General features: G+C 33.2%; 3 protein-coding genes across 3 annotated transcripts; 1 reads left to right on the forward strand and 2 right to left on the reverse strand.

The window, feature by feature from the left end:
- Positions 1–8,413: 8,413 nt before the first annotated feature.
- On the reverse strand, positions 8,414–12,149 carry LOC123895982. Its single transcript, XM_045946442.1, has 3 exons — positions 11,974–12,149; positions 9,070–9,157; positions 8,414–8,531 (listed from the first exon to the last, which is right to left on the reverse strand). The coding sequence occupies exons 1-3, from the start codon at positions 12,140–12,142 to the stop codon at positions 8,414–8,416; spliced, it is 375 nt and encodes a 124-aa protein (XP_045802398.1). The 5' UTR covers positions 12,143–12,149.
- Positions 12,150–19,141: 6,992 nt separating this feature from the next.
- LOC123894568 (protein ASYMMETRIC LEAVES 2) lies at positions 19,142–19,915 on the reverse strand. The gene has a single exon (XM_045944595.1). The coding sequence runs from the start codon at positions 19,886–19,888 to the stop codon at positions 19,211–19,213; it is 678 nt and encodes a 225-aa protein (XP_045800551.1). The 5' UTR covers positions 19,889–19,915; the 3' UTR covers positions 19,142–19,210.
- A 3,595-nt stretch (positions 19,916–23,510) lies between these two features.
- On the forward strand, positions 23,511–24,224 carry LOC123895983. Its single transcript, XM_045946443.1, has 2 exons — positions 23,511–23,957; positions 24,063–24,224. The coding sequence occupies exons 1-2, from the start codon at positions 23,511–23,513 to the stop codon at positions 24,222–24,224; spliced, it is 609 nt and encodes a 202-aa protein (XP_045802399.1).
- The last annotated feature ends 1,801 nt before the right edge of the window (positions 24,225–26,025 follow it).

Genomic DNA, 26,025 nt, shown 5'->3' on the forward strand with positions numbered 1-26,025 from the left:
GTGTGCACGAAAGTGCAGGTTGTTGTAATTAATTGAACAATTTGATTTGAAGTGGGTTAAAATATCATAGTGGTGAGTTACTGTGAATCATAAGTTACTTTTTTCTGCAACCCTTGTGAGCAATGGTTTTCACCTTTACATCAGTACGGCCGCCGCCGCCACAAAAGCCACCTGAACCACCAGATGACCAACACCGTGATTACTCAAGATCAAATGAAGACACCATCAAGGTGTCGTTTCGAGATAAGGTGCTGGGAACTAAAATGCATGCGGTTAGAGAAAAAGTTGATCTCATCGCGAACAACATGGCAAAGATTGAACTTGTACAAGGTAATCGTTTGATGCCTATGCTTCATGTGGAGAAGTCGGTTATGGAAGATTTGAGTACACCTTGGAAGGATGCGCTAGTGGTTAAACTCCTCGGCAAAAATCTTGGATACAACACTATGAAGAACAAACTAGAGAACATTTGGAAACTCATGGGAGGAATTGAGTTAATGGACGTCGGAAATGCTTTTTACATGGTCAAGTTTGATGGAGAGGAAGACAAAAACAAAGTCATCAATGAAGGTCCATGGATGATATATGATCGTTATTTGACGGTGCGACAATGGACATCTAATTTTAATGCTTCCACCGCAAAGATTGACAAAACCATGGCGTGGATACGAATTCCGAGTCTTAATCTTGTTTTCTACGATGAGAGTGTCTTATGGGCTATAGCTTCAATGGTAGGAAATCCTATCAAAGTGGATCTTCAAACTTTGAAGGTTGCTCGTGGAAGATTCGCTCGTATGTGTGTTGAAGTTGATCTCACAAAGCCGGTGGTTGGTCGTGTAGGGATAAACGGCGAATGGTATCAAGTGCAATACGAGGGTCTACACATAATTTGTACACATTGTGGTTGTTATGGCCATTTGATGAAAGATTGTGCGCCGCCGACGAAGCAATCAGTAACAGATGTTCATGACAGTGGCAGGAAGAATGAACGTGAAAAAAAAACGAGTGAACCGGTCCCTAAACCAACTGAACCGGTCCTTAAACTCGCTGAACCAGGAACTGAACCAACCAAGCAAGTTGAACCGGATGTTGAACGATTTGGAAATGATCAAAATAGTACCGTTGCTAATAATGCAGCTATTAATGGGGAGGAAAAAAATAGTATGGAAGTTAGTAACATTCCTAATTTGTTGCATGGTGATTGGATCAAGGTTCAAAGAAAAAAAAGAAACAATAAATCCAAGAATCATGGCAATAATGAGCTATTAAAAGGGGGGCAATTACAACAACATACCAAATATGGTTTCCCTGATAAGGAAAGTTATCTCAATATGAAAAAGAAGATCCAAAATGAAGAAATGGACCCGCTTATTGGACCTAACCAAAAAGCTAAGGTCCGAATGAAAAAGAAAAGATTGAATGAGGAAACTAGTAGTATGACTCAAGTCATCCCAAGTACCAATTCCACTAATCCTACTAATATTACACGTGTAGCAAAAAGTGGGAATGGATCATTACAAGTCCAAAGAGATAGTGCACTTCAAGCTCATCATGGAGATAAATCTCAAAAAGGACATGATAGTGTGATTATTCAAAATCCAACCTCCTCCAGCTCTTTACATCAACGTCCCAACATGAAGGGGATCAATGGAGATGACTTAGTTGAAATGCAAATGGAAGAGCTTCAATCTAGTGCGAATGATGGTTTGAACATGCAAAAAAATAGCCCGGACGAAGGGCGTGCTCAGGCTTGCTCTATGATATTATAATGAGTGTTTTTTATCTTTCATTGTTTTACTTTATTTTAATTATTTTTTTAATGAGAGTTATTACATGGAATTGCAGGGGTGCTCAAGGAAAAATTTTTCGAAGAGCACTTATTAATTTTTGCATGAATAATAAAGTAGACTTAGTTGCTTTACAAGAGACGCGGTGTAGTGGCACTATTGCTCGCAATACTATAAAAAAATTGGGTTTTAAATATTTTATTTTAGAGGAAGCTAGAGGTTTCTCTGGCGGTATTTGGATTATGTGGAATAGATTGGATATCAAGGTCCACCTTATCAAAACTAACTTTCACTTTCTTCATGTGCAGGTTAAGGAAAAAGACGTGGACCCTTGGCTTCTAACTGTGGTTTATGCTAGCCCTCGTGAGAATGAGAGAAGCGAGACCTGGCATCATATTCATCAATTAGCATCAAATATTACTGAACCTTGGCTCGTGATGGGTGACTTTAATGAGATTGCTAGTCCAGATGAAAAAAAAGGGGGAGTGCAAGCAGATATAGGAAAATGTTTGCAATTCAACAGGTGGATTAATGAGTGCAACCTTATGGAGGTCACTACTGCGGGAACAAAGTTTACTTGGAGGGGACCTCTTTGGAATGGGAGGGACAGAGTCTTTAAAAAACTTGATCGAGTTTTGTGTAACGTCTCTTGGAGATTAAAATACCATGATGGTTTTGCTAAAGTGCTTCCCCGTGTTCAATCCGATCACCATCCTATTATTGTTCTTTATGAAGGGGAGCCTAATGAAGGGAGAAATCGACCTTTCAGATTTGAAGCTGCTTGGAATACTCATGAGAATTTTAAACAGGTCCTTCAGGAAAATTGGAACAGGGGAAGAGATTTGGTGTTTCTCTTAAACAATCTCACTGATAATCTAAAAGTCTGGAACAAAGAGGTTTTTGGAAATATTTTTAAAAGAAAGAAGGAGCTTTTGGCAAGACTGAATGGGATCCAGAACAGTCTAAATTATGGTTATAGCAATTTTCTCGAGTCTCTGGAAAAGGAGCTTCAAGATCAACTCGCGACTACTTTGTATCAAGAAGAATGTCTATGGTACCAAAAGTCAAGAGGGAAATGGATTGCTGATGGTGACCGAAATACGAAGTACTACCACTCAAAAACAATTGTTAGAAGACGTCGTAACAAGATTGTTTCCCTTAGAAATGAGGCAGGAGAATGGATTGAGGATCAAGAAAATCTCAGCAACATGGTAAGAAATTTCTACCTTAATTTATATCATGAAGACAAGCCAGTCCGCGACCCTGTTGTTTCATGGACGACTTACCCTCAGAATCTTGAGACCGAACATCACAAGTTGAGCTCCCTAGTGCATTACTTAGAGTGTAAGCAAGCCCTTTTTGATATGGGCCCTTATAAAGCCCCTGGTGAAGATGGATTTCCTGCATTCTTTTTCCAACAAAATTGGGATATTGTTGGTGGCTCTGTGTATCACTACGTGAATCAGGTGTGGTCTAACCCTTCACTTATTTCTTCAATTAATAATACACTACTTGTTTTGATTCCTAAAGTGGATAAACCTGAGTTTATTTCTCAATTTCGTCCTATTGCTTTATGTAATGTTGTTTATAAAATTATTACAAAAGTGATTGTTAATAGAATCAAGCCCCTCTTGGATGGCATCATCTCCCCTTATCAATCGAGTTTCATTCCGGGGCGTACTATTCATCATAATATTGTTGTGGCCCAAGAGATGATGCATTCTATGGCTAGAATGAAAGGTAAAAAAATGTTTATGTCCATTAAGATTCATCTTGAAAAAGCGTACGATCGTCTTAATTGGAACTTTGTTGAGAAGTGTCTGACTGATTGTAAGTTCCCCCCTAAGCTTATTAATATTATTCATCATTGTATCACATCCACTTCTTATAAAATTTTATGGAATGGAGATAAAACTGACACTTTTACCCCTACGAGAGGCATTCGACAAGGGGACCCTTTGTCCCCTTATTTGTTTGTGATTTGTATGAAACGTCTTTCTCATATTATTTCTGATCAAGTGGAGGCTAACTATTGGAAACCTATGTGTGCAGGTAGAGCAGGGCCTAAAATTTCCCATCTTCTTTTTGCTGATGATCTTCTTCTTTTTGCAGAGGCATCTATTGAACAGACTCATTGTATTATGCATTGTCTGGATATGTTTTGTGAGGCTTCGGGTCAAAAGATTAACAACCAGAAAACTCAAATTTTCTTCTCCAAGAATGTTGATGAGGAACTCAAAAGTGATATTGTTCAACATACGGGTTACACACCAGTTATCAATTTTGGTAAATATTTGGGAGCCAACATTGCTCCCGGGAGGACTACTAGAGGAAAATTTAACCACATTATTGGGAAAATACAAAACAAATTAAGTGGTTGGAAACATCAATGTCTTAGCTTTGCTGGAAGACTCACTCTCACCAAGTCTGTTCTTAGCTCTATTCCTTATTATCACATGCAATATGCCAAACTTCCAAAGACTATATGTGATGAGATGGAAAAGATTCAAAGAGGTTTCTTGTGGGGTGATACTGATCAAACTCGAAAACCTCATTTGATTAACTGGGAGGTTTGTTGTTTGCCAAAAATTAATGGAGGGCTTGGCATTAGGAGTCCTCATCAAATGAATGAAGCTTTCCTTATGAAAATGCTTTGGAATATGATCAATAGTCCAAATGATCTTTGGTGCAAAGTTCTTTATAGCAAGTATGGAAGAAACACCGATCTTCGAGTTTCTATGAACATGCAGCCCTACGATTCTCCTTTATGGAAAGCCTTGGCAGGTATCGGGGATCAGTTTCGATGTCATACTGTTTGGCAAGTGGGGAATGGACAACAAATAAATTTTTGGCTTGATAAATGGATGCCTAATGGACATTCTCTGATGAATTTTTCCACTCAGCAAACCATTGATACGACGCTTACAATAAAAGATATTCTAACTAATATGGGAGAGTGGGACATCAATTTTCTCACCACTCATCTTCCTCACACCATTGTGAACCAGTTGGTGGCTATACCGGCTCCGAAGGATACAGATGGCCCAGATTTGCTAGGGTGGGGTGGCACAAGTACTCGTCAATTTACTGTGCAAAGCGCATATAACCTTCAGCGAGGAAACAATATATCGATTGCGGGAAATTGGAAAAGTTTGTGGAGTTGGAATGGACCCCATAGAATCCAAACCTTCTTGTGGATTGCTACTCATGAGCGCCTCTTAACGAACTACAGAAGAAGCAAATGGGGGAATGGAATTTCACCCACTTGTCCTTCTTGTGGGAATGATGATGAGACAATTATCCATGTTTTAAGGGATTGTATACATGCAACCCAAATTTGGATCCGACTAGTGGCTTCTAATCATATAACTAACTTCTTTTCTTTGTCTTTGTCTTGCAGGGATTGGATCTTCGATAACATATCGGGAGCACACAATAAGGATTGGCAGACTATTTTTATGGTAACATGTTGGTACTTGTGGATGTGGAGAAACAAGAGTATCTTTGAGGAGGGTTTTCGCCGCCCCAGCAACCCAACTCATGTGATTCTCAAGATGGTTACCGAGATAAATAGATGCAAGCAAGCTCATGTGAATGGAAGGCCTCAACAAAAAGATACTATTTTTATTGGGTGGAAGCAACCTCAAGAAGGATGGATTAAGCTCAATTGCGATGGCGCTCATAAAAGCTCAATAAACCTGTCAGGGTGTGGCGGTCTTCTTCGAGATAGCTATGGTAATTGTTTGAGCAGTTTTGCGCGTAAAATTGGCTCATGCGATGCGCTCCATGCTGAGATGTGGGGCATGTACATCGGAATGAATTTAGCTCGTAGGCAAGGAATTACCCATCTTCAGGTAGAAAGTGATTCGAAGATGTTGGTCGACATGGTAACAGGAAACTGCAACGTTAACGGAAATATTCCTACTTTGATCAAGCGTATTCGTGATCTCAAGAACATGAATTGGCATGTTCAGTTTAACCATACATGGCGAGAAGGAAACAGATCAGCTGATTGGTTAGCTAATTTCAGTCTAACTTTGAATTCTTTTGATTTGCATGTTCTAGAGAGTCCTCCTAGAGAACTCCAAAGTCTCATTTTTGATGATGTATCTGGCGCCTGCATGCCTCGGAGTGTTCGCGTAGTGTTCTAGTTTCTTTTTTGGGCTCTGCCCTCTTTTTGTAACAAAAAAAAAAAGAAAATTTTATTTTGAAACTTGTATTTATTAAGGATGTGAAACACTCCATTGTTCAAAATTCACACACCATAGCTGCAGACACCACCGATATACAGCCCACCGGTACGCAACTGTCAACCAGACGTCGTCACTCTCTATGGCGCATGAAGTCCAGGCGTAGCAGTCTTCGTCTCCGCCCGCTGTGCCGCCAGTCTATGACCCACTTAATCTCCGTTATGCTTACATACATCTACTCTTAGAATATATTACATGTGTATTACCCATTAACATGAACGGATTGTAGGAACTAATTATTCGTGTGACAGATTGTAGGGGAGTTTTAATTTGGGATTGATTATTAGGATAAGAAAGATGTTTTATGTTGAATATTTTTTTATTTTATGGAGTTTTGGTTTGGGGGATATTCGAGTTGAAAATGAATGTTTGAACAAGGGGGAGAAAGATTTGGGATACTAGTTGGCAGAGATTGGGCCAAAAATTGGTTTCATTTTGGTGTGACTATGAGCAGTGTGGACACAAATGTGCTGTGTTTTATCATAATGCCTTTATAATTTAATTAATTAATATAGATAGAGACCACACAATTTGGAAAATTATAATGGCAAAATGAACATTTGCTTGAATTATTTCTTATCTTCATTTCATGTCACAAAATAATGCTCAAAATTTGTACTAAATATTGCAATTCCAGCGATATATAGAACTCGGACAAAGAATCCAATGGGAAAATGAAGAAGGGTCATCAAGAGTGATTAGAAACCATGGTCATACATTAACAAAGCATACATCTTACCACAAGAAAAATGATCATCTTGTTAATCACATATGTTTGTCTTTATATTATATAAATGTTTTGTTTTATATTGTTTAATAAAACATAAAACCTAATATTAAAACAACGTCCTAACTTTATTCCCTAATGTCATTTATGTATGCGCTGTTTTGTTTGAAGCTACTCACGAGCTAGACTCATCAAGACCCAATTTGGTCTGATATACTTGAAAGGATTAGGTACGTAGATACCCCGTGTTTATGGTAGTAGTTGCTGGTGTTTTTGGTCTTTCCTATGCTTGTGGGACTCGGCCCCATTGACTGATCATCCCTCGATCCGGCGTTCAATTAGTTCTGGGTTACTTTAACAATATTTGATTTGTCAGAGGTTGATGCAAAGTTCCCACTTTGTCGGGTCTATCTCAATAATTGTATCATTTCATGATTTCAAACTATTTAGTTTGAAAAAGTCATCATCACTTGTTGCTTGTAGTAGGGAGTAGTGGGTACGTGTGTCGTTCCATGCTGACGGTTGGTTCATCGCCTTAATAGATACTAGGGACTTCTATTTTGTCTTATAGGATTAGATAAGAGTTTGTATGCTTCATTGTTCTACGTTTATTTACTTAGGGTAAGACCTAGTCCCCACTTGTAATTATCTTATTTTTCTTCTTTTTAATAATAAAATGAGCTATAAGTGGAAGACAGAAAATGATAGGGGTGCCAACATTGTTGGAATATCTATTCCTACCTTGATATATAGAATCATTTAATTTATAACAAAAAAAAGAAAAAAAGAAGAAGTTCTTAGTGATTATAAATATAAAAAAACACACAAGACAAATATTTATCACTGATACATAAAAAAATTGAATAAATATTTATCATTAATAATTATAATTTATTAACAAAATCAAACACGAGACATATAATTATCAAAAATCAATAAGTTAAATTTATTAACATATTAAAATCATAGTAAAAATCAAAAAGTTCATACGAATGCACGAACTTTTAAACAAGTTAAAATATTAAAATCATATTTTTTTATAGAATATTAAAACATTAGGTAGATCCAATAATAATACTTGACAAAAAAAAAATCATACGTTATTTTTTTTTAAGAAAATACCATATGTTTTTAAAATACTAAAATCATATTATAATATTATTATAATATTACATTATTTGAATCTTGTTAAAAAAAAGTTGAAAAATCTAGGTTGAAAGATTTGATGCATACTTTGATTTATTGTGGAAGATGATTGATGATTATATTTATGTGAAGGATACATTTGTAAATATTAAAAAGTAATGTTTAATATAGAAATTTTGGGTAAAAAAAATATTTGTAGAAAACCTAATAAAGAAATAAAATCTGCAATAAATGATTGCCATTTGTTAACCACATCAGCGGTGTATCGGTACACATCCACATAATATGTGTACCGAAGTGTTCACCTTAATTTATAGTGCATCAAACCATTATTTGTTTAAAAACTTAAAATGAATACTTTTAATTATTCATTATTAAATATAAAGAAACAGAATGTAACTTGGGAGTGTTTCTTTTCCTTACTTCTCACTGTGTTATCTTAAACCTCAATTAATATATCAAATTCATATAATTTTATATTTGTATATAGATCATGTAAGTGTTCAATGACTTACTCTTGAGATAGGCTGAGAAATAGGTAGCTCTTTCTGAATGACAAGTTTGGCACTAGGTTCCATTTCCAGGGATGGAAACAGAGGAGTTGCTGGTGGTGTTTTCAACCTGTTTGCCACATGCAAATGCAATGTTCATGTTACTATATAAAATTTATTTAATAAACCAAAATGCCATTAAGCAATAAGATAATGTTGGAAAAATAATCTGAAAAATCTCCACACAATAAATAAAAATAAACAAAATCTTCAACCAATAAATAAAACTAAACAAAATAAACTCACAATAATATTTTACTACCAAATCTTCAATAATATAAAACTAAATATGTAAATTTTATAAGGCGAAATTGCAACCTATCAAACTCTTTCACATAATCGCAATTTTTACAATGACTAAAATTGCAACCCTTTCTCAACTACAATTTTTGCATGGAAAAATTGCAAACCCTCCTCCCATGACTCACAACTACCCTAAACCTATAAGAGTAGAGTTGTTGTGGTGAACAAAACTCAATATGACTCTCCATATTTGTAATAACATTCTATTTCTCTTTTCTTCCAATTACTTGATGTAGGACTTCTTGGATGAATACCCAATTTTTCTTATATTTGTATCCGGAGGGAGTATCTATTTATGAACTCACCAATCAAAGTCGCTTTTGTTTTTTGTTTCAAGAAGCTCAAGTCCATGCTCTTTCCTCCCAGAAGGAATTCTATAGAGTGAAAACTTTCCTGCAATAATTATTTTTCTTACATTAGTACTATAAAGTATAAACACTAGAGCATATAGGGGTAAAAACATTAAATTTATATAAATAATTGTACCATGACTTGACCAAAAAAAATAAAATAATAATTGTACCATGTGTATGAACAACAGAGAAAATGTACCATATGTTAGCTTCTAAATAATTGTATCATGTTTATTTTTGACAAATTAAATATATTTCAATTGCAAATGGAATTTGTTGGCGTTTTATGATTGGCCTCATTTTGCTAAAACAAATGACCAAACTAGATGTGGAACTATATGCTTCCAGCATCCTATTACATTATAATCTCGCGCCTTTTCTATTTATGGAATCCACGTGAATTCTACTTGTGCGCCAAGTAGCGTCATTCTTTATGATTCAGAAAGCGGCCATAACCTAGTTTTGTTTGCTAATCAAATCATCCATTTAAGGAAACAAAACATTTGCTAGAAGAATATTCCTTGAAGGAATTTTTGATCCTACTGAGTTTTCGAAGCCCACTTGAAGACCTAGCCCATGCTAGCGCAGGCTATTTAAAGGAAGCTGACACCATTGTTCAAATCACTGAAACCATATTTGTGTTTTACAAAGCGTGAGTTTAGGGTTTTAGTATTGTGTCATTGTGTTCATATTCTTGTGTTGATTTGATGCAAGATTAAGAACTGTGTGTCTTTGTGTTGTAATATCTCTAGAGCTTCTAAGCAAGGAGATAGTGTGTGTAAACCATTCCAAAGCTTTGAAGTACGGAAGTGGTGAGTGTTTTATGAAGTGTGTCTTCACCTATTAAACGTAATAGTGTACGATCACAGTGGCTGTGGTCAAGAGGAGGTGAGCGGAGGTTCTCATACCTAGGTGTCTCTTAGGTAGAATATAGCACGGGTGGTGATTAGGTGAGAAGTCTTAAACAGGTTGTTTATTGAGGGCTTCAAACTAATACTATCATAGTGGATTCACTCCTGAATTAGTATCCCCCAGGGTAGGCTTATGCTGAACTGGATTAACAAATAACTGTGTCATTTAGTTTTATGTTTGTTACATTTATTGTTCATTTCGTATGCGCCGTTAGATGTTGAATCATCTGATCAAGCATTGAAACTGTATTAAACTGTATTACAGTGTTGAAGCATCAGGTTCAACATCGAAACACAAGTGTGCCAGAATTTCAGAATTGGTAAACGTTTAATAGGAAAAGTAATACATAAAATATTGCAAGCATGTATACAGATTAAAAAATAATAACTTAGAAATGCTGAAATGATAATCATTCCTCTAAGATATTATATAAAAATTTAAAAAGTTCTCAAAACACAATTAGTAATTTAGTACCAAAATTATTAATAATAAGAAAATATACATGAACACTTTGCATTGGGTGCATGATCTAAGTAAACGGTATTCGGTTAAGTAGCCAGCCATGTTGCTATCGGCTGAATCTCCCATTGTAGCTGACTTCACTGTTGGAATTTTATAATTTTATTTATTTATTTTTTATCTGAGAATTTTAGAGTTCCATAATAAAGTCTGATAAAAAAATTGTTCATTGTTACTAAGAATTGAACTTGACTTTTTTCGAACCATTCATCTGAAATGTATTTTTTATCCATTTGAATTTAATGTCTTGATTTCAAAATTTTAGGATTCTAGCTTAGGGTTGGAAGAATCTCTCAAGACAACTCTATTGAAAACAAATTCTGCACAACAAAACTTAAACTTGGGGGGGTGGTTGGGGGGGTGTCTTTGGTAAAATAGTGAATCATTATTTTCCACTATACACAACTAATTAGTTTATAAAATTCATCTATTATAGCTAGTTTTTTTTTATTTTTAAATAAACTAAAACTCAACTTTATTATTTATGTGGAACATAATTATTGAAAGACAATTGAAGAGTCATGATATACATTGATCAGTCTATATTTGTGCTCCTCTTTAAAATATTTTTTTCTGAAATAGTAACAGGTCTTCTCAACTCCTTTTATGAATGGACGGCTAAACCCTTTCTTGGTATGCTAAGATAGTTTTTTATGGTTGTTTGGTCACTAGTTTGTTTTGGTTTTTACTTTATATTGTATTCCTTTTCGTTATATGTCGTCCGTTTTTTGTTTTTCTACATTACCCCTAATAATTTGGAAGATATTTATCCAACAACCAATAAAAACAAAATAATACACACGTGAAGTAAAAGTTTGTTAAAAGTTAGTTATAAGTATTACATGCAAATCTACTCGTTTGTTTTCATTGATATTATTGTGTCCGCGGTTTAGAATTATTAATACGAAAAATTAACTTCCTTAATTTGTTTGATTTTTTCAAATTATTTCTTATAAAAAAGAACGGACGAAGTATAAAATGCGTTGTGTTGTTGAAATTTATCAATTAAATGGTTGTTGGGACAATTTAGTCAGCATGGTTAAGATGACTTCACTCGATATGATCAATTTCCATGCCAATTTTTATTTATGGTGAAAACAAATTCATACATAACACAATATTATCTTGTTTGTGCACAACATAATTACTCATTAGTCATAAAGCATATGAAAAACAATAATGAATAGAAAATATATGAACAAAATATATAAAAACGCTCTTAGATCACTATTATAAATAAAAACCATTTTTAAGTTTATTAAAAAGTTGATATGCCAAGTCTATTTATAAACTAGATACCTCAATTTTTCAATTAATTTAAAAAAAAAAATTTATTACTTATAATAATAATAATAATCATAAAGAATAATAAATAACATCTAAGAAAATCACAATATGGCAAGTAATAAATTGATAACTACATACCATTACCAACATATTTAGTGTCACATTCATAATCTTCAGAAGCACATAGCAAGAAGCTAGGAATATGTTCATTCTGGCGTTTCTTCAATTCTCTAAAAAAGGAGAGTTCTTCTTCTCTATCACATTCCAATCTTTCTATACGCGCTTTCATTTTGCTTTGAACCATCATACCCTCTAATTTTCTAGATATACTACTTATATATAAAAATAAAAATATAATTCCTTCACACAACATTTACTATACTTTCATAGATTCCATTTATTGTGTTCAAATGATGCATTGTGTTACATACGACAAAATCATTTTTTTAATTAACTGTTTATGTCAGAATATGAATTAGTGCCATGTGGAGTTCTAGCCGGCTATTTTTTATTTGTTTTGTTTATTTCTTTGTGATGAAACGCATTTTTGAAAATGAAATGTATTAATTAAATAATCATATATTAATCGTGGTGAACAATGTTACTTTCCTTATAATAATTCTAAACCGGATTTAGACTGGACCTCGATCGTCTCTGAAAGATTTCATTTTCTAGGACATGGACATCAAAAGAAAAATAATTAATCCGGAATTGGAGGAATTCCTCATAGCTATAACTTAGGGGGTTTGGATAGCAAATATTTAAAACAAAACTATTAATGCATGTATAGATTAATTTATTTTAAATTATTTATTGACATACTTCCTCCGTCCCAAAATATAAGCAAAAGTTAGTCAACAAAAGTGAATGTATTTTGTCCAAATCTTTAACCAAATACATAAGTTTTTTGACTCATTTTTCCTTATATTTTGGGACGGAAGGAGTACATTTTGTAATATTGTTTTGGATAATTTCATAAACAACGTAATTATATATGACGTTTATGAGCTATTTTTAAGTTATTTTTATTTAATATAATTTCATGATAAAAGTACTCATTAGAGAAATGTTGTCTCTTGGATATCAGCAAATACTGCTCTTGCTGGTAACAAAACTTCAATGTGCTCAAACTCTTCTTTAATTGATTTCAAAATTCTAAAGCATTTCAATATCAACATACACCCTCCAAAAGCTCCCAGCATCAAAGAAGTTATTTGGTTGCCTCCTTTGATTGACTGGGTGAAGTGTAATACGGATGGTGCCTCGACTCAAATCTCCTCAGCTTGTGGAGGCATCTTTCGAAATCACCTTGCTGAATTCATTTGTTGTTTTGCTGAGAATACATGTATTAATACTGCTTACTTTGTTGAGTTATGTGGGGCTATGAGAGCCATTGAGATTGCTACTGATAATGGTTGGAGAAATGTTTGGCTTGAAAATGACTCTACTCTTGTAGTGCTTGCCTTTAAGTCAGCATCTTTAGTTCCTTGGAAGATTAGAAATAGATGGAACAATTGCATGCACAACATTACCAACATGAACTTCATGATATCCCATATATATAGGGAAGGAACAATTGCGCTGATGCTCTTGCAAAAATTGGTGTAACTCTAGTGCACCTTTCGTTCTGGAATGAATTACCCCAAGCTATATTGGAAAGTTACTCTTCTGATAGACTTGGTAGACCTAAGTATAGATTTTCTAATATATAAGGAGGTTTTGGTTTGGTCCCCCTCCTTTTTTTTGTATCTTTCTCATTTTTATCTATTTATATATTTTGTCGGATGTCCCCGAGGGGACTCTATTTATATATTTTGAGGTAGTAGCACTTTGCTACTCCTCTTTTGGTTTTAAAAAAAAAAGTATTTATGATAACGAAATTAGCCTGATATATAATTCTATAAGGAAAAAGGATTAGAATAAAATTTAACAACCACTCTAACCTATTCCATCATTTTCATTCCTAGACATAGAAAATTTTGGAAAACACTATTAATTCTTGGGGTGACCAAACCCGAATCCAACCACCGAGTATATATACCAAATTGGATGAGAATAGAATCACAAGTAATGAACAGACGATCTAGCGATTCTAGTGAAGCTCCACGGAACGCACATAAAGAATTACCAAGATCCCTATAATCACCCATCGCCTAAGAAGAATTTGCTTAATCGACACTGTTCTAAAATATATGCCAAGAAAAAATAATCAATTTTGGTGTTTTCCATGAAAGGTTTGTATTGTATTCACAGTGTATTCGTGTGAATATTGCTTCAGCGGATTGTAGTGCAAATTCGTATGGGGATCGCGGATCGGGGGAGGGTTAGATTAGAGGGAGGGTGCTTTAACTTTGAATTTCATCCATAGCGTATTCATCCTAGGGGTGCTTGGGACTTTTGGATCAATGTTAGCTTTGTTTTTTATTTTATTTTTTTAATTGTATTTTGATCATTATGTAAGGTTGGATGTTGACACTAGTTTTTTCCTATTTGTGCCACATTTTTGTTTCAGCTTTAAAAAAAATAGATTTTTTTCTTTGTCCCAATTTGAGGCATATATTATCTCTTGATAATTTGGTCAGGTGTATTTACCAACAACCAATGAGAACTAGATTCAAATGTGGTATACACAACTAATTTTTAACCGATTTTTACTTGATATGCATATATCTTATTCTTATTGGTTGTTGGGTAAATATCACAAATTATCAAGGGATAGTGTAGAAAAAACCAAATATAATAGAACACTTCTATTTATCAATATATCATAAAAGCTCATTAAAAATTACTTAATGGTAAATTATATGGTACACATCTTATTTATGTACCGGTAAATTCAGAGTATTCACCTAAATTAATTCATAAAATACAAACCGGCCTATTATGATACTCCCTCCGTCCCGATTTATAAGGGAAAAAAGACCATTTTTTTTGTCCCAAATTATAAGGGAAAATACTCAAATTTGACCAATTTAATTTTATAGTTCCAAAAATGCCCCTTGTTATATTTTCCAAAACAATTAATTATTAGGGGTACTTAGAAATTAGGAGTAGGATATTAAATGATTTTGCTTTTTTATGGAATAAGTTAATAGGGGTACTTTTGGAAACAAAATTATGTTTTTGATAGATTTTAGAATATTAAATGCATTTCTTAATAAGTGTGTTTTTTTTTTTTTCTCTTATAAATCGGGACGGAGGGAGTAATATGTTGCTGCTTAAGGAATTCTAACATAAACACAAACTCAAATAAAAAATATGTGGACACACATATATAAATAGAAAATAATTTTGTCACATTATTTAATATCACTTTATTATCCTTTCTATTATTTTTTTAAAAAAATTTGTGTGTATGCCTAAATACAAAACATTTAGATTTGTGCCTAAGCAAATATATCTTTTTTTACTTTATACTAATAATAAATACTCCAATTTTAAACAATTTTTCTTTGTATTTTCATGCGTCACAACTTTAGCTAATATATTACTATTCATTACAGACAGTTCAATCATTCGTATCTATGATCTGTAGGGGGTTGAAATGACTTGATGTTTGAACTGATCCCCGAACTAAATTAAATGGTTCAGTGGGTCGAATACTAGTGGTGAAAACAAAAAAATAAAAAAAATACTATTCATAACATTAATAATAAAATAAAATTACTATTCATAACTTAAAATTACAAGTAATCTTGCTATAAAATCTTCTTGCAAAAGTACACATTAAAAATCAGAGTTGAAATTAACAGTATCGATCAATCTGCAATTAACAACGTCGAATTGTCACATCTGAATCTCATGGACATCCTAAGTTAATTAATTTTGTTTCATTTCCTTTTTCATTTCTCAATTGAAGTAGTTGTAGCAGATGCAAGAAAAGGGAAAAGGAAAGAGGGGACAAACAGCATATAATTAAGGAAGTAATAAAGATGAGAGGTGAAAGAAATGCAGTAGGTGTGGATTCTTGGGTATAGTTTTGTTGTTCTTTTATTCTTTTATTCTTCCTGCATTAATAGCATTTTGAAACTTACAAAAATAAAAATATTGACTTCAAATATGAACCCAATTAAAATATGCATTTTATATATCTTGCATAAACAATTATATGTTCAGACTTTATTTACCTCGCGATTGAACTTTAAATTATTGGATCTTCTTCCTCTAGAAATGAAAGAGTAAAATAAAGAAAATGCATTCTATTATTTTTAAAAACTTTTAATAAATATTAATATTTTTTATCGTTATAAAATTTAATTTTTATCAATACAAATAAATGTATTGTTGAAAGGCTACCATTGAGAAGCGCATAGTTATAGGTTGTTCTTTGACTTAGAATCACACCTATGCACGTTTTTATCTCCTCGAATTATCTGAATATATGATTTTTATATAGATTAAAGTTTTTCTTTTGTGTTTTTGTTCACAATTTTCTATCTGGGTTCAATATTCATTTGATTTCCTGGCGGGGTGTGGTGTTTGTTCGTTTTACCGTCTTTTTGCCATGTTTCGTTTGGTTCGGATTAACAAATCATCTTCGATCAACTACTGATTCAACTACGATCAACTTGGAGGCCCGACATGAGTATTTTAGTTACTTTTATTTTGTAACATTATTTGGATGCATGAAAATGTTGTTTTATGCTAACTTGAAAGTTGTGAGTTTGTTTGTGGATTCTTCCTTTTTTATTTTTAACCATGTTGAAATTGTGATTGTATTCGATGTTCTCACCTTACAAGTCAGATTTGTAGAGTTGAATTATGCTTAATTTAAAATTCAAAGATAAGCCACTAGGTTAAGTCTAGTGGTGAGAGATTTGGGTAGTATGCTAGAGATCCTGGATTCAATCCACAACTCATTGTAAAAAAAATAATCAAAGATTGCATGAGAACATCTATTTTGGTGTGAGGGGGTGTTTGAAAAATTCCATATTGTATGAGAAATGATTATAACATATATAGATGTATAAGCGGAGACTCTTAATTAGAATCGGGAGTCGGAGATTGTTGAGCAACTCTAATACCATTTTAGAATTTGGAGGGTTTAATTCAACCATATAAAATCGATTTGTAAGGTGAGAATTGTCCCTTACTTATAAACTCTTGTTTAGTCATCTCACATTCGATGTGAGACTTCTTAACCGAAAGAATCCAAATTTTAGATTCAACGAAAAATTCTAAGAGGTACTACATATTTTGAACATTTTTTAGGGGTCCATATATATATATATTAATGAATATGAATAAACATAGAAAAGCGTGCATGTAATATGAAGAAGAAAAAAAAAAGGGAGTGTGTGTAAGTATTGATAGAAACAAGGTATAGTGAAGTAAGAGGGGATAAAAGGGTAGTAAAAGAATTGGTCAAGTCATAGTCACTGAATTCATTTCATACCCAATGGAATTAACAAAGGGGTTCAGATAGTAAGAAACAGGTCCATAGTGTTGGCACTGTCTAATAAATGCGAATGACATTGAGAATTAAACATAGGGTGTGTATGAGTGAGTAGTTTTACTCAGTAACAACTTGAAGCAATTGCTATAAATGCAGTTCTGTTTTGTAGCCAGGGTATAATCATCATTTTTCTCATATGCTTCTATTAGTTCAACCGTGTAATGGGGTGTGTACGTACTGGAAAAAGGTATATAATCATATACAAAGAAATAAAGACATAATATATAGGGATGGTTTTGAATTTGCAAGTTGTAGGAGAAGTTATTGTGCGGTAAATTTTTATATTGCGGTAAAATTTGTGTAAGTTGATGTGGTTGGGATCACAATTGTTATCTTACCATTGTGAAGACTTCCATATTATATCGAGGTTTGTTGAGTATGACTCTTAGATATAATTCACATATATATTGATAAATTAAAATGAACTATAGCGACTTCACGGTCAGAAATTAGAAAATAGTGGCCAAATTTTGTTTCAAAAATTATTTTTCTCTATCTGTTGAACAAGTTAATTTCTGTTTTAATCAGATCTCTAATTCGGTTGAACTATTGAACATATCAATATAAAGCTAAGAATAAAAACTCGCTCTATTTTTCTACCAAAAAAAAAAAACTCGCTCTATTTCAAAACGTGTATATCAAAGAATGCAACAAAGTTGTAAAAAAAAAAAGACATGACACTCTAACTAAACAAAACATATCATGAACTATTGATATGTTTTTGACCTTCATAAACGTAAAGTGAAATATAATATATATATCGAAAATAGTATACTTCCTTATAATTTGGGACGGAGTCACGGAGGGAGTACTTAGTATTATTATAAAAAAAAATATATATATAGAGACAAAATTAAAAAGACAATAATTAATTTGATATTATAAATAAAAATTACATTTATTTTGAAACAATTTTTTTATGATAAAATTATCCTAGTTGTATATCAGTCAAAAGAAATGAGAGAAGAAATAAATTAATTCTCTGACACAATATTCTAAACTATAATACATAAAAAGTAATAAGAAGTATTTAACTCTGAAAGCATAGAAAATTTAATTCTAAAAACAAATATTCTCAGGGTGTAGTGCTATGTATTAGAGCTAATTATTAACATCATATGTTTGACCAAAACTGAACTATCATTATTGATTAAAATAAACTGTTTGCTAATAGTGATAGTTTTTCCATTGAGAAAGATGAACGCTGATCACTTATTTATTTTCTCTGTAGAGACAGTATAATCACAATAGTAAAATATTGGTCAGCTAATTAATTCATAAACTCATTTAAACCTCATATATATATTTTTCTGTCTAGAATTTTTGTTTTTGTAATCATATAAAACAAAAAAACAAAAAATAAAAATAAAAACCGACTTGAGCTTTGACTGATGAACATATAATAGTCTTTGAGTGTCCATCAAAAATGAAGAATATTGCAGGTTCAATTCTTTTCTCCAGCTAGTAATCTCAAAACTCCTTAAAACAGAAAAATAAAAAATAAATATAAAAATACACATCATAATAAAATTCTTGATCAATATATATATTATACATACACACAACACACAAATAGTTGAATTGAAATATTTTAAATATTCACATATTAAATAAATTGATTATCTATACACTAGATTATACTATAGGATTTAATTAATGGACAATTTTCTAGATTAATTGAGTAAGTAATTAAGTGCATCATATAATAGAGCAATTTTTTCTAAATTAATTAATTGACTAAAGTAAGTGCAGTATAGTATTACATGAGAAATTGGATACAGAAATAATGTAAAGCATTGAAGTCTGCCAATGTTATGATTGCATATTTCATATGCAGTTATGTGATTCAGTGATGATAGATGACAGACTTTAAAATTAAATGAAAAACATTAATTTTAGTACCTATAGAAATAAGAAACCCTAGGTGCGGTTAATAGTACGGCGGTCGTCACCACCACCGCCGGCAGCACTATGGTGTTGAAGCTGATTAATCTGACCTAAGCTTGCAGATATATTCATAGCCAAAAGACTAGCATCATAGTTATTCCCAATTCCAGCATCAAAATTTCTAACCAAATTATGTTGATGTTGATCCCTTGGAAAAAATTGATGATGATAATGATGGTCACGGTCACGGCCATTACTATTAATATTACCACCACCAGTGTTGTTCTGCGTGTGGTGGTAATTAGTTGTGGCCGTGACAGATTCACCTGTCAAACCGGTTATGAGTCCATGACCGGCAGTAGCTGCGAGACTCAAGTTTTGGTACCTGGAGAGTTCGGATTTTGCACAATAAAGATCCATTTGAAGTTGACGAAGTTGATGTTGAAGGAGAGAAATTACACCTACACAACCGTAAACCGGATCGCGAAGTCTCATTTCGGCTTCATAAGCAAGTGAATTAACCGCATCTTCACGTTGGTGAGGATGTAAATCATTAAGAAGCTTTGTAACATTACTTGCTCCAAAAATTCTATGAACATTTGCAAATTTTTGTGGTTGATCAGGTGGAAAATAAGGTGCAAATGCACATTCTGGTTGACATTTTCGGCGTAGAAACTTGCATGCTGCACATGGTGAATTTGAAGATGCCATTGTTGTAGTTTGTTGTAGAGTCACACACTTTCTTTCTCTTTCTCTTGTTCCTTCTTTTTTTTTCTCTCTCTCTTTTACACCACCATTAATTTCTGTGATGCATTCAACATGGTTTTGTTTGTTATTACTACTATGTTGTAAAATAATAAAATATTTGTAATAAAAAATTATAAAAGGAAATGATACTTGATCAATTAATGCGTGTTAGATGGCTAAATTCATTATTTTATGGTTTTTTTGGTAAATCCATTATTTTAAACCACGCACACTCTTTTCCTTTCTTTAAATTATTATTATTATGCAACTGTAACAAAATTTTATTTCCCTTCACTACTTCAAAGATTTTATACCAAAAACTTTTTTTTTCAAAGATTGACCTTTTAGAATAAATTTTAATAAAATCCCTAAACTAAAATAAGAGGGGATTGGTTGATCGGAAAGCTCGGACAGGAGTAGGACATTCCATAAAAAAATTCTGATTCATTAGCTCCCACTCCTTGCACTATTCGGTCAAGCAGCTTCACTCCTCTCAAATCCTACTTTATCATCGTCAGTCAGGGTTAAATTTAAGGTTCTTTATTCATTTCGGTTGTCAAGCGAAAGAAGAGGGAGAAAGAATGGACACAACCGCACCAGCCGTCCGCATTTTCAACCCGAAAGGATTATATCTATTAATTTTATAAGCATACTTATTCTTATCCTTTATTATTATAAAATTTATTTTTTATTTAAAATAGTAAACATATCTATTTATATTAGACACATCCAATTTTTATAGAAAAAATATTAGTTATTAGTATTAGTATTTTGAATATATAAATACTAGTTTGCTTATATTTGAGATCAAAAGGTTATGGAAGTTACCTTGGGTTCCTTTTCATTATTAGAAAAATTGAAACATTAATGATGAAAATTTAGAGAAGAGAATAGATAAAAATTTATCTCAAATTTCATTGCTATGTGTTAGATTTTAGTATATATAATTCTCAAACTCCTTTGAGTATCTTATTAAAATAATTAAAAATAAATAAAAAAATGTTGATCATTGATTCATTTGGGTGATCCAAGGTAGAAAAGTTCAAAAGAGACAATGGGATTGAAGAAAATATATGGAAGTTGACAAAATGAAGTAATAAAATATGCATATATAACTAATTTTCAAAGATTGAGTTACCACTCAAATTTCATATCCTTGGACAAAATCCTTGATCCTTGTGTTGTTGGCTGAGAAATTGAAGACAAAAAACAATTGTACATGAAAGTCATGTATATGAGAAAGCCAGTGGTTTCTAGGGAAAATAATAAAGTTGATTCATGTTTGAAGGCAGAAGACACTCCCTCGTGTGAGAATGTGAGACTTGATATTGTTTAGCTTTGTACGTTACAAGTGTGTGTGCATATAGCTATAATTAAATGTAGTTAAAATATGATCTTGAAAAAAAAAATTGTAGTTATTTTTTGACAGAATAAAAAAAATGTAGTTACAATATGATTATGTGTTTTTCTTTCTTTTTTTTTGTACAAAAAATGTCTAGTAAAATACTCCTTCCGTGACAAAATATAAAAAAAATAGATTAATTGCATAATTAATGTATTTGATCTATAATATAGATTAACTAATGAATTTTAAAACTTTTTTTTAATGGAAAATATGTATTAATAAAATAGTACATAGGGTACTCAAACCAATGTATTTCATTTTATAATTAATGTAACCAGACAAAACTAACAAAATCACTCAAACACCTAAGAAAAAATAAACTGAAATGAAACCCAACTTATAACACCCAAATTTTAGAAATAGTAAGTTTATTATAATTTAATTGTTTAATTTTAGATGTTTTTGCGCATTATTAAGTAGTTTAGGTGTGTTCTTCACCCAAAAAAAAGAAAGTAGTTTAGGTGTGTTTATTTGATAATTAATTTAATGATATGGGGTAGAGGTAGTGAAATGAGGAGGAAAAATAATTAGTTATAATTTAGAAGATTTTAGCAAATTAAATAGGAAAAGAAAAATAGAGAAAAAGGGGTATGGACTAGCAAAACAGTATAGGAAAAGTGAGAAATAGGCCTTTGAGTTAGTGTGATGGACTGTGTAGCTATTAGTGAAAAGGTGGAGGTGTGAGTTAGAATTCTGTCTAACAAACTTTAAATCTTTTAGGAAATTGAATTTGGAAACAAATACGCTGCTAATACCCCGTAGGCTGAGGAGGAATCCTCCCAAGGAGGGGCTCGCGTCTGATTAGCTAGTTGGTGGGGTAATAGCTTATCAAGGCGATGATCAGTAGCTGGCCAGAGAGGATGATCAGCCACACTAGGACTAAGACAAGGCCCAGACTCCTACGGGAGGCAGCAGTGGGGAATTTTCCGCAATGGGCGAAAGTCTGACGGAGCAATGCCGCGTGGAGGTAAAAGGCCTACGGGTCATGAGAAACCTGATTAAGAAAAACTTGATTATTCATCTATACTATATCTATTCTATACTACATATAAAAAGAATACATGAGTTTTGGTGTCGACTTTTCATAATATCAACAATACCCTTGATTTTTTTTAGTAGCAACAAAAATCTTTTATTAACAAAGTCACCATAACATAAGACACATTTTTTTTAGCAGTAAATTTTTTTTATTAACAAACACACCATAACATAATACATATGGACATAAGTTAGACATAGACAGACGATGCGTGACCCGCAAGTTATAAATAGAGAGGATTAAAGGAAAAATAGGATTAACCACAATTAGCAAAGCAAAAGGAGTTTACATGAAAACATAAGGGAGAGCTAGGAATTGGAAAGGAGAGGCATAACAAGAAGCAAAGCAAATTGGATTAACCACATAAGGGAGAGCTAGCAAAGCAAATTGGATTAACCACAATTAGCAAATCACATTTTTTAAAACTTAAAACAGGCCCAGTTTTCTTTCAAAAAATCATTTTTTGATATTTTCTCTTTAGGCCCCCCACGTTTCTTTTATATCCCCTTACTTACGTTTTTGCCCCTACACGGTGTTTCGGGTTATACGAATCGAACTTTAAAAAAATTCAGGTAATAGAAATCGTTCGCTTTTTCCTTCGAGCTTTATAAACCAAAGTTTACTGATATAGAAACAGAAGTTTAACTTCTCATTTCAGTTACGTTTTTTCTTCTAAACACCAACAAAACTACTCCTTCATCCTCTTGTGCGATTTTGTGGAAAACTTCAACATCCTACCTCAAACCATTCTTAATCAAGTAAGTTCCATACATTTACATTCACTCTTTTCTCATTCCATGTTTTTCTTATCACATTCCATCTTTTCTATGTTTTTTTTCCCTCCCTGAGTAATTTTCTATCTCAAAATTCTATGTTTGAATTGTTGATTAATGGTTAGTTGTTAGTTTAGTTAGATGTTAACATGAATGCATGTGATATTAGGTTCAATTTGTGTATGTCATTAGTTGGTATTATGGTGTACACTAATTGACAAAATGTGTAAGTAAAATTCAATATGCTTCCATATGAATAATATTTCCCATAGGTGTTAGGATTAAATGTTGATTGAATTATAGTTCGAATTTATCATAGTTTATAAGATTGTATTGATTGTGAAGATATTTTTCCATGTTAGGATAAATATGGAAGAAAATGTTGGGAGAGGTAGGCATAGAAAGGCAAGCAATGCAAATGCTTCCGCTCGTAGAGAGCTTGCTGCAAATCGCCCTGCCAAACGAGGTCGTAGTAAGCAGCAAGGACCAACTCCGGCGCGAGGAACACATGATGCTGAGGCGGGTGGTTCGCGTACGCGTACACGGTCACGTTTAGGCCAAGCACAAAATGTTGAGGATGATTTTGACGCGGATCAATTTCTAAATCAGGATGCCGAGTATGGCGAACCTGAAGAACCGCAACCTGAAGAACCGCAACAACCACCACGACAGAGACCGCAACAGCGACCACGGCAACCACGACGAGATGCAGCAAATGAGGGTTACGGAGGAGGACCAAGTGATATGTCATTATTAACACAATACGGAAATCATAGGGCGGTTCTGATATGGGATGCAGCACCAGATGATCACGAGGTACCGTTAAGTGTATTAATTGTTTTATTAAATGTATTAATTGTTTTAAATATTGTGATTATGTTAATTAAGTTTTCAATGTTTTGTGTTGTTGAAATTTTTCAGGTTTTAAAGAGGACTCTGCGTTGCCAAGCTAGCGGGAAAAATGCTATAAATATCGTCAAACCGCCTCGTAGTGAGAGGTGGTTTTGGGATCCAATTGAAGCATCGGGATTGGAGCCGCTTACCCGTGTCAATTTTAGCATACTTGACTATGGGGTTATATAGGCATTTGTTGAAAGATGGCATCCGGAAACAAGTACTTTCCACCTTCCGTTAGGTGAGCTCGGCATCACATTGGACGATGTACAATGTCTGTTACATCTTCCAATCTAAGGAAAGTTTTTGAACCATACGAAGATGTCAAGGGGAGAAGGGGCTAACATGGTTAGTTCATATCTAGGAGTTGAGCGAGAGGAGATTGATATATGTTGGTGTAAGCCCTAGAGGCCAATTACTTATAATTGAATAATAGATGTATTGAATAATTTACTTATCAAATAAAAGGCTTTTCTTTATTTATTTTATATATGATAAAATGATAAAGTCCCTAGAATAGTCAGTTCACTTATGGAACGTTAAGTATGACTTAATCGTGAGATTCCATTAAATATAAGAACACTATTCTTAAACATATCCATAGTCAAGTTTTATTGTGAAATGGGATAACGATAAAGCATAAAGACTATTATGTTGGTAGACTGATGATCATATCTCACTGATCATGGATAATGAGTTATCAAGTCTTCACATAGATATAAATGTTAAGGGTAACTTTATATCGGATTGACCCACCATGAGAATACTACATAGAGTGTTATGAAATGTCATAAGTTTTCTCATAGTGATAAAAGGTGTATTCCACCCTTCGACCTGAAACCACTATGTACCCTAGATGCAGGAGTGTAATACCTTGTTGTCATTCAAACGTTATCCGTAACTGGATAATTATAAAGATGGTTGATGGGTATCCCACGAATCATGCTGAGGGACATGAGTGACCTAGATGGAATTTGTCCCTCCTACATAACGGGAGATATGTCTATGGGCCCAATATTGAACTAGACAAGGATGACATACTATGCCTTGTGTTCAATATAGACATGAGGACAAAAGGGTAATTGTGCACAAGATATTTATCACGGAAAGGTTAGTCAGATCACGTGACATTCCTATGACTTGGGTAACAGTGATGTGTTGCTAGATACCGCTCACTGTTTATAATATTACGATTAATATTATTGCCAACGTCATAAGAACCTACAGGGTCACACACATAAGGACAGTTAAGAAGGGAAAAAATAAGTAAGACTTATTGTGGGGGTGCAGTTAGTGAAAAACGGTTATTGGGCTTGAGAAGCCCAATTTCGTGTAAACTAAAGACCTCATAAGAAACTCTATAAATAGAGCCTTATGAAGTTCAGAAGTTACACTTTTTGAAACCCTAACTGAGTTTAGAAAAATTCTGAATTTCTCTAAACCCTAAACCGCACAAAATTCCCTCAGCCTTCATCCAAGAACAGCTAGCACTGTGAGATCGAAGGTCTCTGTTCGTGTGGACTAAGTGGAGGTGCTGCAAGTGCGGTGCTTGTGATCGATAAAGGCGGCCACAGTTTTGTTCTACAAAGGTAATATTCTAGACCTGATCATGCTCATTCACAAGAATCCATTGATGGGAAATCTTAATTTTAAAATTCCGCTGCGTTTATAAAAGTGTTTTATGAAACGATTTCCTAACAGTGGTATCAGAGCCACTTGTGAAACCATGAATCGGTTTGCTGTTTTATTACTGTTTTATTAATATGATTTTGAATCGGTATTAATAATAAGAACAACAAGGATTAATAAAATTTGATTGATCGGTTTAAAATATATATGTGATATATATTTCTGATACGACGCATCAGTGTATGTGATACATTGATCGTGTCATTCATTCGAATGTTTTGAGTGATTGGCGTTTAATTTGGATGATTGTGAGCGTGAGCTTCGGAACCGTTTATGGTGAAGCATCATATATCCGATCGTT

This window comes from Trifolium pratense, linkage group LG7 (genome assembly GCF_020283565.1).
Source record: "Trifolium pratense cultivar HEN17-A07 linkage group LG7, ARS_RC_1.1, whole genome shotgun sequence".
Taxonomy (NCBI): Eukaryota; Viridiplantae; Streptophyta; class Magnoliopsida; order Fabales; family Fabaceae; genus Trifolium; species Trifolium pratense.

Coding starts and splice junctions, on each gene's coding strand:
- LOC123895982 (XM_045946442.1), bottom strand. CDS start 12,142: ATGATGGTTCAAAGCAAAATGAAAGCGCGTATAGAAAGATTGGAATGT. Junction 9,158..11,973: donor CACTAAATATGTTGGTAATG/GTATGTAGTTAT, acceptor TAATTATTGCAG/GAAAGTTTTCACTCTATAGA. Junction 8,532..9,069: donor AACAAAAGCGACTTTGATTG/GTGAGTTCATAA, acceptor TGTGGCAAACAG/GTTGAAAACACCACCAGCAA.
- LOC123894568 (XM_045944595.1), bottom strand. CDS start 19,888: ATGGCATCTTCAAATTCACCATGTGCAGCATGCAAGTTTCTACGCCGA.
- LOC123895983 (XM_045946443.1), top strand. CDS start 23,511: ATGGAAGAAAATGTTGGGAGAGGTAGGCATAGAAAGGCAAGCAATGCA. Junction 23,958..24,062: donor CAGCACCAGATGATCACGAG/GTACCGTTAAGT, acceptor GAAATTTTTCAG/GTTTTAAAGAGGACTCTGCG.